General features: G+C 43.5%; 1 protein-coding gene across 1 annotated transcript; it reads left to right on the plus strand.

Moving 5' to 3' along the window:
• The first annotated feature begins 6,543 nt into the window (after positions 1-6,543).
• On the plus strand, positions 6,544-17,812 carry MPG (N-methylpurine-DNA glycosylase). Its single transcript, XM_010290116.1, has 3 exons — positions 6,544-6,765; positions 10,163-10,367; positions 17,301-17,812. Exons 1-3 carry the CDS (start codon positions 6,544-6,546, stop codon positions 17,693-17,695), a joined length of 822 nt encoding a protein of 273 aa, XP_010288418.1. The 3' UTR covers positions 17,696-17,812.
• The last annotated feature ends 766 nt before the right edge of the window (positions 17,813-18,578 follow it).

The following is an 18,578-nucleotide window of genomic DNA, read 5'->3' on the forward strand; positions in this document are numbered from 1 at the left end:
CGGGGCCGCCCCTTTTCCCCGCTGCAGCGCCGGCCTGCTCGGAGGCCTGACACCCTTTAAAACCATAAGCATGTTAGTTACTGTACTGTGTAAAAATGATGTACTCGTAGACTCTGCTTAGTGCCACATTAACCGGTTTTGCATGAAAATGTTTCACCAGCTGAAGTCGTTATATGTCGTGTATCTAGTAGAAAAAGCTGTGAGGGGTTTTGCGCTGCCTTTACGGCTATTTATTGCTGTGTAACAGGCCTGTGTGTGGCAATGACCCTTTTTAATACTACGAAAATTATTTGTATGTACGTTGTGGATCAAAGATGTTGCAAAGGCTGTGTAATAAACATTGAGGAAAAGGCAACCTCCTCATTTTCTGAATGCAGCCCAGACCGGGGGGGAGAGGTGTGTGATCAGCTGCTGTATGAATGCCCTTCGAATGAGGTTGCACTGTGATTTCCTAGCTCACTTTTGTTCTGCAGACAGCATCCTCTGGCATTTCTGTACATAACTAAGTGGACAGATTATGGAATCGGTAATAGATGCTGTAGAGATTTTGGGAGAAGAGGGATTTCACAATTAAATGCTGGAAGAGCAGCTGCTGTACAGGTGTGTCCACAAAACTGGTATGGTTTGGACCCTGTAAGGAGGAGAAATACCCAGTCTGTGGAAACGTGCTGCAAACCTGACTTGAAAAATGGAGGCTTTTCTAAGTCAGATTGCCATGTTAGAAACTAGGCTACTGTGGCATCAGCAGGAGCACCTTTGTGCTCTACTGGTTCAAATCTGTGTCTGACTCAGATTTTCAGTCAGCAGTGATTTGCCGGTTTCCTGGAAGCATCTTTTTTTAGAACAGACTTTTGCTTTTGTTCCTATCATCAGAAGTGTTTTGCCTCACTTGCCATTTGCAAGCTGTTGTCACATACAGCATATTACCCAAAGCTGTGGGGGAAATTGTCCTCTCTCCTCAGATTCTTTGTTTCTATAGGGCCTGAAGGCTTTGTTCTAGTGTTTTGATTTTGTGGTGGACATTACATCAGCTATTTATCTTCACCTGCATTTATACTGATCTCTGCAGACCATCATCTGTTTTAAGGCTTTGATCCAGTATTCTGTTTTCTTACTGTAACTATTTAAGTGTCTGGTAATGCAATGCAAAGTACACACAAATAGCATGTCTGTAGCAAGGATATATGGCACAGATCAATCCTGAATTGCTAAATGTAGGACAAGCCTTTCCTCTGGTTGAAAACAGAAGGGACCTTCTTGCCAGAGAGGCAGGCTCATAGCATGTGCATTGAATCAGTCCCAATTTAATCGCCTTGAGCAGCACCTTAGCTGTTCCTGAGCTTGTCTCATGACTGATTACAAAGTGTGGCTCTGATTCCCTCCACATTGTTTTGTAGGAGAGCTCAGGTTCTTTGTGCAAAGCGTGAATACTAAGGCTTTCCTTTGAGCAGTTTGGCCTGAAATCTGGGGGAAATAATCTCTCTTTCTCTCTCTCTAAGTCAAGACTTTTCATAGGACTTCAGACGGTCGTCTTTTTGTAAAACTGGATGTGGAGCCGGTCCTTTCTCTGAGCCTAGCGGGCTGACTTCCTGGGAGGAGGTATGAGAACCCTCTGCTTCCATGCCCATGCAGGGAGCAACTTGAGGATTCTTTTGCAGGTAAATCTTTGTGTCTTTGCTACTTATGCTTTTCTTCTTAGTCTTTAAGTTACTGGTACTTCTAGAGCAACTCTTAAGTGGAACTCTCCTTGTGGATATTGCTCAGATGTTTGAGCATTTGTGTCATAAGTTTTCCATTTTGTTAGTGCATTAATGAAGGCTTTGGTGAAGCATCTTTGGTCATTGAGTCGAACCCCTATGCCTGAACTAAATTGTTTCTCATGCAATATTAAGATTGAGGAAGGAGTGTTTTCTAGGGTTGTTTTATAAGATGGGTGCTTTAGCCTTCAGTGTAACTAGTTCTGTATCCCCTTATATAGGTCTTTCAATGTGCTTTACAAATCAGGAGTGTTCTCGCTGCCGTCATACAGGTGGAAAAAAATAAAACTTACACCTTTTGGATTATTAGCCCAATATAACCAATGTACATTTACTACATAAAGAAAAAACCTGAACTGCAGATGATTTTGAATTCTTATTTCCATTTCCTGATCAGTATTTGTAGCCTCTCCAAATGCTGCCTTGCTTAACTAAATGCTGGCTTGGTTAACTCGAATCTCAGAAGGCTGAGCTAGCTAACATCCATTGTCAGTATTACATTTAACTTGTTTGCTTTCATTTAATATGCAAGTTTGGCACTCAGTTAAAAATAGCAGCTAGAATGTTGGGCGGGGGGGAACAGAACAAAACAAAATGGTTTAAGAGAGTCAACCAAAATGGAGCATAATTTTGCTGGGAAGGCTTTTTTCATGACTTTTCATCACTCTCCCTCATTTTTATCTTCCTTGTTCTTTACAGAAGGCTGAGTAAGTTTCATTTCGAAAAGCTCAAGATGTCCAGTAGGCAGTAAGAGCGAGCACCAGAATTGCAAGGACATCTTGCAGGAAATTACATCCCCAGCATTCAGTAAGGTGAATAAAATCTTTTAAAGAAGGTTCTAGGGGAAATCTGTGGGCTGCAGACCAGAAAGTTTGACCACTACCAACTGAATTAGTAGAAAATACAGCAAGGTAGAATTACTGGACACCTGCATAAATGTTATACAGTGGGGAAGAGCCAGTGTGGCTTTTGTAATGGAAAGTCACGCCTTAAAAAAATGTTGAATTCTCTGAAGGTCTAAATAAGCACGTTGAGAGGTCTGGCTTACAGTCTGTACTCAGATTTCAGGAAGCTTTTAAACAGGAGCCCTCACCTGAGCAGCCCCTGACATAATAAGGGAGTTCCCTGTCATAAATAAACAGTTGGTGCAAAGATAGGAAAGAGGATGTGAGTAAATGGGCAGCCCTTATGGTGGCTGGAGGTCACCACTGGAGTGCTGCAGGGATGTTTTGCAAATGACCTGGAAAAACAATGTTTCCAGCTGGTTTTAGATTATTTGAGGTGGTAAAGAAGAGGGCTGATGGGGATGAATTGCAAATGTAAACTGATTCATGTGGGTGGGGAGCAGTCCTAATTTCACACACACAATAAGTGAGTTTTTGGAGTCATAATGACTAATTCTCTGAAGCTTTCTTCATCAGTAAAGTCTCAGTTTGGATAGTTTTACACAGGCTCAGGGAAGACTGCATAAGCTCACGGCTACCAAGTACACAGAAACTGTGCCTGGTTCAGAATGAACATGGAGGATGTGTGGGGAAGCACTGCGTGCTTATTCTGTTCTTCCCTAGGCTCCTGCTTTTGCCCTGGAGAGCGGGATACAGGGAGAGGTGTCCGTTGGTCTGACCCAGCATATATTCCCACATAAAATTTGTACAGCTGGGAATTGGTTTGAGGAATTGTCTCTCCAGAAGTGGCAATGCATTCTTATGTACGCTTCTGCATCATGCTATCAGAAAGATATATGTGCGTGAGGAAGACTTTGCAGCTGCAGGTATCTGGACCTGTGACCCAAACGTACATGCAAATTACTGGTGGGATTTTTTTCTTTACCTCCTTTTAGTGAAAGCTCATTAAATACATAAGGAAATACCTACAAATGCTGTCTTACTAGAAGGATTAAAGAAGTCTGTATAGGCTCAGTTGTGCCTTGACTATAGGGTGTATCAGCCGCTGAGCTGTATTTTACAGATTTTCAGTGTCTTTCTGATTCTGGCTTGCAGGGTCCCTAAACACTTTCCTGAGACTATTGTGCAGACTTACTCAGCTCTTGACCTTTGTTTTCTGACTTTCGTACTTTTTTTGTGCATGTGTATACAGATGTGCTTAACAACTTGTAGCTAGTTTGGTTACAACAGGATTAGTTAAAAGTGATTAAACCCACAGCTGATTCTTATTTGCAGCAAAGAAGTGAAATTTGTTTACGAGCAAGAAAATCTAGATAGAAATGAAGAGGTGCAGAATTTGTCTGTACACTAATACATGAAGAAATGGTGTCTCTTACTTCGCAAGTACATAGGGCTTGGGTACTTGATATGTACCGTCTTCTACAGTGTGCTTTTTCATAGGCAAGAAGGGATTTGTATATACAAGCAACGTCCTTTATAGAAAGTGTAGAAAGGCTTTGAGGTACAGAGTTTTATGTTTCACATCTTGGTATGCACAAGCACAGAGACAAAAGGTAGCTGGGTTTTTTTCTGGATTTCTGAGATGGTACTGTAGTCCCCTCATGCTGCATTTGTGCCTTTAAAGCACTCATATTTTTTTCTGTGACCCATTTCTTATGATTATAAGGCAGTATCCTACTGCTGTTTCTAAGGAGAGTTGAAAGTGCTGAGATCTGCCTAGGATCAGCCCATAGCCATGAAATTACAAGTGCCCTAAGGCTGCCAGTATAACATTTACATGAGAGCACTTGCAGCTTTTAAGAATTACTTGATTGGAGGGGCAGTAAGTGCCAGGCAACTCAGATCCCGTTTCTGATGTCGCATTCCATAAGAGCACAAATTATCAAACGAGTTAATGCTCCACTCAAAGTTGCCATGTTTTCAGCATGTCTTTATGTATGGCTGATGAACTGGAAGTTCCAGTTAATACTGTCAGAGAAGGCTGGAGGTACTGTCTTCAGTGGGAAGTGTTCCCCATATCTTTTAGAGGGTCAGTCCGATACGGGGAAGTGTTCCTCCTCCGTCCCTTCCTTCCTGCAACCCTTTTTCCTATTCGCACCCTTTCTCCTAAACAGGACACTCATTTGCAAAGGCCACCAGGCAATTTTGTCTGAGGCAGGCTGGTGACTTCTGACAAAATTTTTAATAATGCCCACCAGGTGAAAGCCACAGTTTAGAGCAGAATACCTGGTGTGGAACTTGGCCATTCTATGGCAAGTCTCTGACATCCCTGTATTATTGCAATAAAGAATTAGATGTTTAAAAAAAAATCCCACCTCCCTGCTAGTCATGCCGATGTGATTTTTTTTTTTTTTTGCTGCCTATTTGTATATGTTTGTGTCTGGATTCTTCTGAAGTGAAATGTAACACTGCTGTGGAATTGGCACTGGTGATCCAGAGTGTAGCAATGCTGAATTTGTGTCAGTGTAGTTCAAGGAAACTCTTGCTGATGGATCTTTGTGAGAAACATCAGAGCGAGATAAAGATTGGTTTTGATGGTGAAGGTTTTTGCAGCCGTTTTTAAAAGCCGATGATCTGGTGAAAAATGAGTGGCAACAGCTACTTAAGTATATACTTCCCTTGCAGGTTCAGCTGTATATAGGATTTCTAATTATGTATGATGTTGAACATTTGCTTTTTTCCCTTCTCTCTACATGTGGTTGAATTTCAGAACTGATGAGGCGCGTTCTAAAACCTGGTGTCTTTGCATTCTCATGTAAGAGTCCTTTTTTGAGGCTGACGCTTTCCAAATTTATTGCCAACGGGGGAATTTAAAAAGTTTGGTTTCAGCTTTTTTGTGTATTCGGTGTAGGAAAAGTACATTCCCCACCATTTTCATAGTCTTTTGTATAAAAAAGGCTAAAGAGCATCTTCAACAATGCCCCAGCTGGGAGATGGTCTTTTGCTAGACCAACAGAAAACTGCAAATTGTTCCCAGGTTTGAGCTAATGATGCACTGTTGGTATCACGATCTCCAGCTCCAAAATCTCTTAGCTTGTTTCAAAGTGCTTTATACAGTGAATAAATAAGCTTGTTCCTGTTCAACAGGTATAAAGACGGTGCCACAGAAAAAGAAACATTAACTTTTTGAAGCTAAAAAAAACTTTTTTTTTTTTTTTTTTAGCTTTGGAAGCTAAAAAAAAAAAGCACAAAAGTGAATTGGTGACAAACCTAGAAGAACAATCTCAGGTTACATAGTTGCCTCAAATACATACTGTGCATCTTTCTGGTAAGTGAATTTACAGTTTATTTTGTGCAGGTTCTAAAACAAACATTTCCACAGTGTGATAAACGAGTTTGTCACTATGACTGTAAATAGGGCATCTCCAAACTGCAATGTTCTGTGTCCTGTGGAGTTTTAGATTCTGATCTGATTACGTTACCATTTAAAATGATTGATACATCCCTTCTGTAGACTTTCTGAGTCAGCACAATTTTCTGAGGTGGTTGTTTCCTTTTTTTTTTTTTCTGTCTGCTTAACAGATAACATTAGTTCTAGGTAAAAAGTATATAGTGCCGATTCATCTTGTTTGCAATTTCTGAATTTCCTAACCTAACAGCAAACTTATTTTTACTGCTAAGTGGAGCAGAGTTGCTTTTTATCTGCAGTCCTTAAAAGATGAATACTCAAACTGCAGTATTTGCCTGGCGTGATGTAGACACAGCTAAATCTGTCACCTGCTTCCGTAGTTTGCCTAGGTTGTCCAATTAGTTATAGCTTTCAGATTCATTGTTGTGGAGAGATGTGTAAAAAAAAAAAAAAAAATAAGAGTTTGTGGAAATGAGTAACTTTTAAATAAGCTTTATATTCCTAATTATGTTTATATCAATTTTCTAGAACTATGCCAAGAAAAAGAAAGCTGTTGGCTCAATTAAGTGCTCTCCAAAGCAACTCCAGCTTCCCTCCTTTTGATGCCTTGGAGAACCTGAATGCTACGCCTGATGGGGATTCTTCTCCAAAAAGCAGCAAATATTTTGCGACAGAGAAAAAAAATTCTTCCCAGCTAGAAGCAGATTTTTTCAACCAGCCCTGTATTAGTCTGGCCAAGTCCTTTCTGGGACAGGTAAGATGTGAACGCTGAGATTACTGTACTGGAGCATGTGCTAGCTAATAACTTAGTGTAAAAGGATGAAAGTCTTTTTTTGCCATTTGACTCCAGGGCTTTGCTATTTTAGGAATACAGCTCTCATTCCTTCTCTTGTTAAGTTCAGTGGAATTTAAAGACTAGTAGCCAAGTCTATTTTGGATGAAGTCAGAGGAGTAATTTTTCAGGTTTAGTTTACTGTCACATTTCAGATTAGTTTTTTTGTGGAGTTTTTCTCCCTTTTTTCTGGTTTACTGAAACGTACTTTATTGTTCGTGGTTTGAAGGTTGTTTCAGGCTCATTATTTTCCTTTCAGGTATTCCTTTATTTGTTTTTGGCTCTTGCTTAGCCCAGTGGAAAGTAAGAAAGTAAGGCTCTGCAGTCAGCAACATCTCCTCCTCTGCCTCCATTTTACTATCTTGTGATGCTAATAGCATGGCAGGCCCTTGGCCTTTCTTGACCAGGATCCACTCTCGTAGTGTACTCGAATGTTTCATTCTTAGCTGCAAGTTCAGCAGACTGTTTGGTACTTTCTTTTACGCTGCCCATACAGGGCATGCTTTGAAACTTGTATCTCATACTACCTGCTTTTCTATTTGCTGTTCTGAGTAACTCGTTATTCTCGGTACACCTGGTGAGCTCTCCCCTGATCCCCTTTCTGAGGTTATTAACACAAATATGCAAGGCAGCATAGGCCCTAGTGTGGAGACATTTAGGATTCCACAGTCCCGTGGTTAAACTCTTCACTGTGGAAACTCCTATCTTTTGTTTCTGAGTTGTTTTAAAACCATTGCTTTTTCATGAAAGGACCTTCTCCCTTATCCCATTGCAGAAACTTTGAGGAATCTTTGGACCTTGTTGAAAGCCTTTGGAAATCAGAGTAGGGGAGATTAAACTTGTCTCTTCTTAGTGAGTCCTTCAAAAAAACTCTCCCGCCATTTCCATGGGAGGGAGTTCCTCCAGTGTTTTCCCTATAAAAAGTTCCAGTCTGGGACCTCCTAAACGCAATTGCAAAATGTGTCTTTAGTTTCACTGCTATGGTCTTTATCTTCTCTGAGTCTTTTTTTATACCTTTATTGTCTGTAGGGTGAACAGACTCTCTGGGTTCTCATTGGTTTAGATAACTTGAGGAATTTGTTCCACAAACTGTTGGCTTTGGCCTTTCTTTCTGTGTCTAGCTTTCTTTTTCTTTTCTAAGGATATTGTCTGGCTTGTAATTGACGCCTTTTCTCTGCTTTCTAACCCTTCTGGGTTTTTTTTGGTCTGCCTTAACCTCTCTCTGATACCTCATGTATGTTTGCTATCTTTGTAGACACCCTGCTAGAGGCTTGCCTTTCCAGCTTTAACCTTTGGCTGCCTCTTTTACGTTCTTCCTAACAAGTTTCCTCACTTTATGTAGTTTCCCCTTTTTGCTGGTAAGCAGAAATCCAAGAGATTATTTTTGGACCTTAATGCTTGTGGAAGGACGCTGAACTTTATACTTAATGGTCATGATACAAAGTTGTTTTTCAGTGATAAGTCTTTGGAAAAGACTTTGCATTTTGCTCTGGATCAGTTTGAGAGTTTAGTCTTTTCTTGTGAGAACCCTGTGCAAAGCATTTGGTGGTGTCTTAAAACAACACATACCCTGTGTCCTGTCCTACTGTGATATTTACTTGGTCTACATGAGGATACCTGAAGTCTCCCAGTACTGATGCATTTTCTGTCTTAATAACTCCAGCATCCTTATGCATTCAGTTACCCCAGGCAGATGATATTTTAGTCCTAATTCTGTACTTTTACTATTTAGGCCTAGAATTACAAGCCAGGTGATTTCTAGGTTAATTTTAGATTTTCTTTACAGTATAACCCCTAGTCTCCCATGACCCAGTCAATTCTCTCATTTTCTTAGAATTATAACTATAATGGTAATTTAATGTATCATTCATTATCTTCATTCTACCAAATTTTGGAGGTGCCTAGTGTATTAACACTGCTCACCTGAAGCATGATACTTGAGTTCTTAGAAACAAAAAGTACCCCAAAACATACACACAATAAATGGCCTCCCAAAATGAACTGTCATAACACCAAGATACATCCTCAGTGAGAAATAAAAGCCTCTGTAAAATAGTTTACTGTGAGGTATTGTGAATTATCACCATTTTTAAACTGTTTAACTGTGAATAGTTATTGTGTCTGAAGAGTCAGGGAAATGCCTGCATGCTTTCAAAATCATAACCTAACTATTGCATTTCATCATACTGAAAGAGAAATGTGGCCACATGGGTGTGCTTTTGGGGTGTTTACAGGCAGTTGCTAAACACCAGTGCTTTTCTGAAGTCACTGCGTTTTTCATAAAAATAATAAACTGATTGTTTTCAACAATTTGAGAAGTTCTGTAAGTTGCAACATTTGAGTTGCAGTGGCTTCTGGAGCATCTGTACTGGATCAGGTCAGTAACTGCATTAGCAATCCAGCACAAACATCTGTTAGGAATTAAGCTTTGTTTCTTAATGGTCATTTTTTGAATGGCTGGTTTTCAAATATGGAAGCACTGAACATAGTATAATTAAACTGATAGCTGTTGCCTAAATGAGACTATACTGCAGCATTTCTTAAACACACATTAAGTAAGATAAGAAGTTTAGAAATCAGGTCAAACCACAAAAAACTTTGTATGAAGTTTAGTGACTGCTTTCTTTTTAAAGATAATCTTTTCACTGTCATGTTTTTCTTTTCCCCCTGCATCTGCTTTGTTTTATTTAAGGAGGTACCAGCAGCGGGGAACACACTGTAATAACAAAGATCTGTTGTTGTCTACCTGAAGCCAATTCCCAGCTCTCCTGCACTGCCCCTGTCTGTGGTACAGAAATAGCATTGAGACTCACTCTGGTCATGACTGTCTCTACGGTTAGAGACTAGGACTTCTTTGAAACATCTCTGTGGAGAGAGACTATCTAATCATAGTAGTTATTTAACTGTGCCACTGTTGTATTTCTTCTGAAGAATATACATTCATGATGTTTCATTGGTGGTGCTTTTTGCCTTAAACCTGGTGGATTGGGGTGGAGAATATGGAAAAATAATCACAAAAGCAACTCTCTGGGCTTTATTGTATACAAGGACTATAAATTGGTTCTTTGTGATACTGCCACATCTAGGCACTCCGGGAATTTGGTGGCGTGAATGACAGGTAGGAACTTCTTGCTCTGGGCTGTGGCCTGGACAGTAGAAGCTGAAAAAGCTCATGTTAGCTTACAGACTGGCCTGCTAGATGGAGAGGAGAGTATGTAGTACAGGTCCTTCTTTCCAACCTCTTTTTTTCCACAGCTCTTGCGCTCTGGTTATTTTGTACAGAGGGTTGCTAACTGATGCACTCCGACCTCTCTTTCAGATTTTAGTTCGCAAACTTCCTGATGGTAGAGAACTCTGGGGGAGGATTGTTGAAACAGAAGCTTATCTGGGTGGGGAAGATGAAGCTTCCCACTCCAAAGGTGGGAAGCAAACTCAACGAAACGCGGCAATGTTCATGAAACCAGGAACTCTGTACGTGTATCAGATCTATGGGATTCACTTCTGCATGAATGTTTCCAGCCAAGGTAAGTTGAGGCTGAAAGAGTTTTAATGCCTACAGCATGGGGCTGATATTTCAAGCTACGCTCGCCATGTTGCAGTCGCTTGTGAGCTCCCCGTGGGCTCTGTGAAGTCAGTGGCTTGCTGTCACAATCTTCCCTTGGGACCTGGGTTTTGCCGTTGTGAACAGTATGTTAACTGTGGCCAGACGGCGTATTAACTTTCAACGTTACAAGCAGGGCCCATCTCCAGCTGCGCAGTGACCAGCCCGGCGGGGTTTGGTCCCAGCTGTGAGCTGTATGAGCTGTTCAGGCACAGAAATAAAGACTAAGGACTGGAGGAGAATCTTGATAGGATGGAGATTTCCATTTTGATGACCTGGGCTGCTGCGTATTCATGTGATTCAGTGAACTTTGTTCCTCAAAAGCAGTGATGTAGAAGTAAATTTGCAGTCTAATGACAGCCTAAATCTTCGTGTCTGTTGTCATGACAATAAACTCTTCTGTCCCCCACTTTTATCTTCAGAAGCTGTAAACGTTGGGAAAAACAAAAAGGTCTGAGATGTCTTAAGCTTAAGGAGTCACTGCAGGAACATTGTAGGTGCTTTGCTGTTATCTTAAAACAAAAAACCACCCCGAATCAAAATACCCCGACTGTTACAGAATCTTCTATCTTCTTTTATTATTCTCAAGATAATATAATCAACCCCTAATCAAATGATTCTGGAATTTACTGAGACTCTTCTTCCACAGCTCCTCTTAACATGCAAGCTTCTAAAACTTGGGGTTTTTTCTTTCATGTAAGAATGACAGTGTTTGCCTTGCAGTAAAACTATTGGTTAATTAGACACTTTGAAATGGCAGCAGGTATTTCTTAGATACTCGTTAGAAAAAAATTCTCAAAAAAAATTTCTTTTTCACCATTTCAAAGATAGAGCTTAAAAAAACCCTGCCGCTTGTATATTCCTAAGTGGAAAGCAAATGTTGTAACAGTGACCATTAATCCTCAGATTTTGGCCTTTGGGCAGGAGCCAAGCAGAGAAACAGTGCCAGGTTATACTGTGGGGGAAGAGCATGTCTTTCTAAACAGAGGTCTGGAGTCTGGTGGATGAACACATGTGAATTTCATTACGTTGTCTCTGCCAAATCTGTTTAGATAATGAAAGCAGAATGGCTCTTTATTCAGGGTGGGATTCTTAGTGTTTGAAATAGTAGGAATAATAATTTTTATTTAAAAAAAAAATTCTTAGCCTTTGAATTCTAGAAAGATTTCTTTTGACATTTACACTTTGGGAAATTTTCCCTTATATACCTGTGTTCAGTTTTGTGGCAAATCAGTTAAAGAGCTCACTGTTGTGATGGATTGTGTTGGATTTTCTGTTACACACTTACTCTCCGTTAGCCTGTCGTGCATGCAGCTATGCTGTCACCAAGCACAGCTGCCACCAGCAGCTTTGGCAGGAACATACTGAAGTTAGTAGCATGGCTCTGCATGCTCTGCATCACAGATGCATCTACATAAGTAGGATTTACTCCTTCGGTATGTTTGTCCATTGGGAGACCTCATCACTCTCTACAGCTACCTGAAAGGGGGTTGTGGCAAGGTGCATGTTGGTCTCTTCTCCCAAGTAACCAGCGATAGGACGAGAGGAAACAGCCTCAATGACCTTAATGATTCTGTGATTCTGTGATGTGCAGATGTGCTGAAAGAAGGAATTTGAAGAGGAATCATACCTGAGATACGTTTCCCATCTTAACATGGAGAAGGAGCCTGTCCTGTCGTTTAGTCTAAGGGAAGGATTGAGGAAGTAATCTTTTGTGGTGGCACTTAGGCACCTGGGTAGAAGGCAAAAGCATTTAATTTTCTGGATATGGGACAGATCTTGGAAACTTTGTTTTGAATTTGGCTGTGGCTGTGCAGAAAACAGAAGGAAGCACTGGCAAAAGGAATGTCTGTTGTGCCCTAGCAGCAGAGACCATGCTTACAGCATGAAATTGTGATGTAATCAGTTTCATCATCCTTGTGCAGGGAATTGGCTGCAAAATATCCAAGGACTTCAGGGTCTCCCTGGCAATGCTGAGAAAACCTGAGTGACTGACCAGGAGACTATAAAAGTAATATGAACATACTATTTCTGAAGGTGTCACTTATACTGAGAGAACACTAAATGCTTTTCCTTTTTCAAAGGTCGCATCGCCAGTGATGTCCCAGAGCTGCGTCACTCTCTTCTTGGGATTTGGCAGTGCTGCAGAGCACCAGGAGAACACGGGATGATTGCATCTATTCCTGTACATCATCTTCTGCCTCCTGTGATCTCCCTGGATCTTTCATATCCCCTCCTCAGCTGTCTTCCAAGCTGAAGGTTTCTAGTCTCCTTGGTTGCTCCTTCCTTAGGCTCTTGCTCCAGAGCTAGTCCATAACTCTGATCATTCTGGTTGCCTGTCCCTGAATCTCTTCCAGTTTTGTTCTGTCTTTCTGTAGGTGGAGGGGAGGAGCAGAACAAGCCTAGACATGCACACACATTTTCAGGACAGCAGAGCAACTCACTTTGTAGGAGTAGTTTGGGTTTACATCTGGGAATACTGTATGGCATTGCTGCAGCAAATTGGAGCAGCAGAGAAGGGAAAAAGTCTTTTCGGGGTTCCTTGATGCCTTCAAACACACACAAATTTACCCAATCTGAAGCCATTTCAATTTTTGCCTGGATGCATGTTAGCAAAGTTCCTACTGAATGAATTGAGAATTAGGGTTGATTTCAGGAGAAAACAGTTCTAGAGATTTTCTAAATTATTCTGAAAGATGTTTCTGTTTGGCCATTGGGTGGTTTGCATCAAAATACTCATGTGCTGATTTTCAACAGTGTTTATTTCTGGAGACTGTTGGAACAAGCACATAGTTTTAACTGAGATCTAGTGTGGTTTTAGGTGGTTTGTTAAAGTTAGCACAAACGAATAATCACAAACAAATTCTTAGCTGGCTTGGATTAAACGATCTAGTTTTGTAGTGTAGGCAAGTCCTTGTGCTGCTTGAATTACAGGATCCTTGTGGGAGGAAGGCAAGCCGTTCAGAGAACCAGTACATCCTCTTAAGTACTGGCAGTGACTGCTCTCCTGCTGCTTCTCAGACTCTTGAACTGAGTGACCGTAGAGCTGATTTGGAGCCTCTAGCCTGACGAAAGCAGCTGTCCTTTTACTGGAGAGAGATCAGAGTGCTGTTCTGTCCCTGTGTTTTGCTACCTTCTTGGCACAGACACTGCACGGGTGTGTCCCAGACACACACTGTTGGGACCAGGCAAGCAGAATGAATTGGACTGTTGCAGCAGACTACTGTTTAAAGGTACTTTAACGCTGACTTGAATCATGCCGCGGCCTTCTTAGTCCCTAATTAGCTCAGGATCCAAGGCCTATACAAGATGTGCAAAGCTTTATATGCTGCTTGTACTTGCTCCCCTCTGCTTAGCTTGTCAAGAACGGGGTATTTGGCTCATGAGACTCTGGCTTTTGAGAGTCTTTTGCTTTGTACATAACCTTGCAGTATCGTCTGTTTTAATACCAAGTAGAATAAACCTTCTCTTCTGTTTTCTCTATTTGGCTTATGCTAGACTTCAGGCTCAGCAGTATCACTCGGGGATAGGAAAAGGTGTGTCACCAGCAGAGCTGTGCTGGGAGAGGTGCTTGGTAGAGAGGCTACCAAAGCATAGACTTTAACTTGAGAGCCACCACCGCCGTAGTGTCCTCAGCAGTATGTCCTCAGCTCAGCTTGATGCTGCCAACAGACCCCAGAAGCACTTCAGCTGTAGTTTGTAGTTCTGCCACTTCGCTGGGGCAAGGAGTTGCGGCTGTTGGCACGTTCAGTCGAGTTCACTTGACTGCATCTTTGTGTTCATAAAATCATAATGAGCTGAAGGGCGGCCTCAAATATTTTGTCACTGGGGAAGGGGAAATCTTTGTGCGCGTCACCAAGATAAAGCTGCATCGTGTGGGATTTTAATGTGAGAGGTCTTCCCATCACTGCGTCAAATGCTGCTACTGCCTGAAGCCACAGGGGGCATCACTACATTGTGGGTTGTTTTTCTGAGAAATCATGGATGATAGAGGAAGAAGAGTTTATAGGAAAATAGAACCAATGTCTTCCAGTGTGCGTGAATCCTACAGTATACGCTGGCAGCAGCACAATAGACTTAGTACAAAGAGCCTTCCCTAGGGTTAAGGTGTTGGGCTTCCCTCACTTGAGGAAGAAAGTAAATGCCAGTCAAGCTTCTCTTGGACTTAGCTGTGATTCATTTCTCTGGAATTTGCCAAGGTGTGTGTATCGCTGCCAGATCTGAAAGAACAGGTTGTAAAATCGAGATCCCAGTGATGCTATACCCAAGCCCAGGTGACACGGCGCAGACTTCCTCCTAACTTTTGGATCCTAAACTAGGACTTTGAAGGAAGTGTTTCGGGAGCAGTGAGTCAGACGGGTGGAGAGAGGAGAAAATTTTCTTCTCTCCAGTGGCCAAGAGCCGTTTCCAAGAATGAGAGCTGGAGCCGTTCCAGGGAAGAAGCAGCAAGCTGCACAGTGGGGGTGTGGGACTTCCCTATCATTTTATGATTTCTAGCTGTTCAGGGAGAGAATTGGCCTCTGCATTGTTGTTAGATCTCAGCTTTTAGCTCTGAATGCTGCTCGTTATACGGGGTGACTCTTAGGCATAGGAGGTAGATATTCAGCATCTCTGGACTGGCACTGCTGCTGGTGGCTTGTCAGCAGCCGTACCCATGTCAGGCAGATGCTGAAGCTGGATGACCCCTGCGAGCGAACTGCTGCAGGCTGCGGAGAGGGAGGAAGGCAGGCTGAAGCACTCTGGCAGGCAGGAGGTGAGCTGGAAGGATCCAGCTACTCTTTGGTAGTTAAAATAAAACTTCAGATATGCAAGTATGCTCAGGAGGACCCGAACATCAACCCAGAGGTGTGGGGACAGATGGGGGCAGAGAAGGCAGTAGCTCGTGATGGCATCCCTGCATTCTTATTCTGCCTACTGTGCCCACCTCTCCCCAAAGCTCTTGTGGTGTTGCTCTCACATTCAGGGGCTGCTGGCTCAGAGCAGGGAGCGGGGTTTGTGTCACACACAGCTAGAAAGAGCGTGAAAATTTTTTTGTAGAAATTCAGAAAGAGCAGCCAGACAGAAATGCCAGGTATCCCCTGGCATGGCTCTGCCGATGCTCTGGGAGCACCTGCACTTTCTCCGAGTGCTTGTCTCTCTTTCCGTGAACTCCCAAAGACTCTGTTCATGTGTAACCACGGTTTCCACTTGCATTTGTCATAGATGAAGGCAAGTAGTGTAATTAGCGACTGCTCAGAATCCCACAGTTGTTCCAGGCAAGCGAGGCAGTGGCTTGATGCAAAGGATGTTTCTTTGTGCATGGATGAGAAGTGGAGTTAGGCCACGGAGCATGTTCTTAAAAATCTAAAATGACCTCTGAGGTCTAAATCAGCGTAGTACAGGGAAGGAGCTTTTGGCTGCCAGATTAGCATCAATCCCCTTCCTCGGAGAAGGGAGTGCCTGGGAACAGATTGCAGACAGCTGTTGGAAATGCGGCTGTTGACTTCGCCGAGCTGTACCGAGGGGGCCCTGAGCAGGTTCAGGGCAAGAGGCACACCTCACAAAAGCCTGAAATCGGGCCCTCGGTTGATAGGCTCAGTTGGGAGCCCAGGAGGGTAATTTAGTGTGGTATTTGTGTAAAGTATGAGTGGGATTCTACTTTTGGAAAATCGCAGGTCCTTAGGGATCTGTCGGTGCCTACAAAAAAAGCCTTTGCCAAGCGGGAGCGTGGCTCCAGATGTTTGAGGCTGGAGAGGGAGAGGGGATTCTTGCGGAGCGGCATCACCGAGCGTGCAGATGCTGGCAGGGAGGAACAAGGGGTGCTGTGTGGGGCAGCACACAGACCGCTTGACCGGGCGGTCTCCTCACCCACTCAAGGTCATGAGAAGACCTTCCTTGCTGTCCACTGGAAAATACCAAGGAACTGTTTATTTCCCACTTAGGCAGGAGATCCTCATCACAGGGGAATGTCTGTGCTCAGAGCTGCATCTTTGCTTCACTGTCACCGAAATTGGGGAGGGCAGCTGGTCACAATGGTTGTGGGGGCCTGGAGTCTCCTAAGGCTCCTGACAGGGTGGCAGATCACATTTGAGAAAAGAATCTGCCAGTTTTCTTTACTTCTTGTCATAGAAGGGTCTTTGCTGCAGTGATGCACTCAGGGCCGTGCATCGTGCAGCCTCTTGCGAGAGCTTCCCTGGCACAAGGGTTTGGATTGCTCTCCGTTGTAGCTACGCAGTTACCCAAAACCAGGGTGGTCCCACCCGCTGTTACACCTCCAGTTGGGTGCTTGAGTTGGTAGCACCTGCAGCCAGGGCTCCCTCAGCAGCAGCTGCTCCCAGTGCCTGCAGCTCCTTCCCGGGTTTCTCTTTGTCCAGCCTCACTCTGCCGGCTCTTTCTGCTGGCAGCATCCAGACTCATTCCTCTTCTCCTTTGTTAGCTGCAGTTCTTATAATCAGAGTCGATTATAAATCCACTGGGTTTGGGAGCAGCTTTGGATAGCTATGCCAAAACTGAACCGTATGTGTATTTATTCCTGAACATTGTGCTGACACAAAAAAAAACCTTTTGCCCTCTGGCAAGCCTTGGAGCAGCAGCTAGATTTAGTAACATCAAGAAGTGGGGTTGGGGAAGAGCAAGTCAGCACTGATGAATAAAGCGCACAGAGCTATGGGACACTGGACCTTCGGAAGAGGGGTGAGTGGCTGACTCCAGAGCCTGGCACTTGAAGCGAAGAGGCCTGAGAGAAGGACAGACCCTGCAGGCAATGCCCTGCTCTGTCAGGCTCCGAGCTGAAGTGGTCCTGCTAGCGGTGGGGCTGAAAGCTGAGATGTTCTTGATGAACAGCCCTGTACTAACACGTGGTTCTCGTTCTGCACAGGGGAAGGGGCTGCAGTCTTACTTCGCTCTTTGGAACCTCTTCAGGGTTTAGATGCAATGAGAGAGCTGCGCAGCGCTTCAAGGAAAGGACCCGCAAAGCTGCTGAAGGACTGGCAGCTGTGTAATGGGCCCTCCAAGCTCTGCCAAGCATTTGGGATCAATAAAGCTTTTGACCAGAGGGACCTGACTCAAGATGCAGCCATCTGGATGATACCTGGACATGACCTACCAGGGGAGCAGGACGTGGTAGCCACAACAAGGATTGGTATTGGCAACAGGGGAGAGTGGGCACAGAAACCTCTCAGGTTTTATTTACGAGGAAACAAATTTGTGAGCGTTGTAGACAAGAAAATGGAGACAAAGATGGCAGAAAAGGGACAGTCTTCTTGCAGCTGATGGGTCTTGCGTGTGTGCCAGTGACCAGGACTGGAGCTGCGCTCTTATGACAGTCTCCAGCTAGGTCACCGCAGCAGCTAGGGCAGGCATAGCAGCTTGAAAGTTTTTAACAATAAATGTACTTTATCACAATGAACAGGGCAAAGTGTAATTTTACTTGTGGGACAGACTGGGATGGGTCTCCCAGTCAGAACTGAGGTTGGTTTTGGATGTTGAAGGCCACTTTCTCCCTTGTGAACGGATCCAGGCTCAATTAAAGGTGGACAAATGGCAAAGGCTCGTGGCTCTGACCTGCTGTGCTGCTCCCATCACCCCTGGCCCCCAGTAGAGGCCGTCGCTTGGCTGGTGCGGGGGAATAGTCAGAAGACTGGATGGCAGCAGGGCGGACTGAAAGGGTGAGAGCTGCGTTTGATCAGCCTGGAGCAGGGGAGGTAAAGGAGGGGTCTTACTGTTGTGTACACCTACCTAGTGGGAGGGTGTGGAGAAGACAGAGCCAGACTTTTGTCCAACAGGATGAGAGGCAACAGGCACAAGCTGGAAAACAGGAAGTTCTCATTAGCTGTATGGAAAAATGTTCACCATGAGGGTGGTCAAACACTGGAACAGGGGCCCAGAGAAGCTGTGGGATCTCTGTCCTTGGAGACATTCAAATATCCACTGGACAAGCTCCTGCGTGACCTGATCTAACACATTTTCTTTGAGCAGATGTTGGGACAAAAGACCTCCAGAGACCCCTTCCAACCTAATACCCGTCTATAACATCCAGCTTGGAGAACAATGTTTTTTGTTTGTCCTCCCAGTTGCTTTTGAGACCAGTTCAAAACTTACCTGTGTGTGAGCCCCAGCACAGACAAAGCACCAATGCTGAGATTTCTGTGATGCT

This window comes from Phaethon lepturus, unplaced genomic scaffold (genome assembly GCF_000687285.1).
Source record: "Phaethon lepturus isolate BGI_N335 unplaced genomic scaffold, ASM68728v1 scaffold33486, whole genome shotgun sequence".
Classification (NCBI taxonomy): domain Eukaryota; kingdom Metazoa; phylum Chordata; class Aves; order Phaethontiformes; family Phaethontidae; genus Phaethon; species Phaethon lepturus.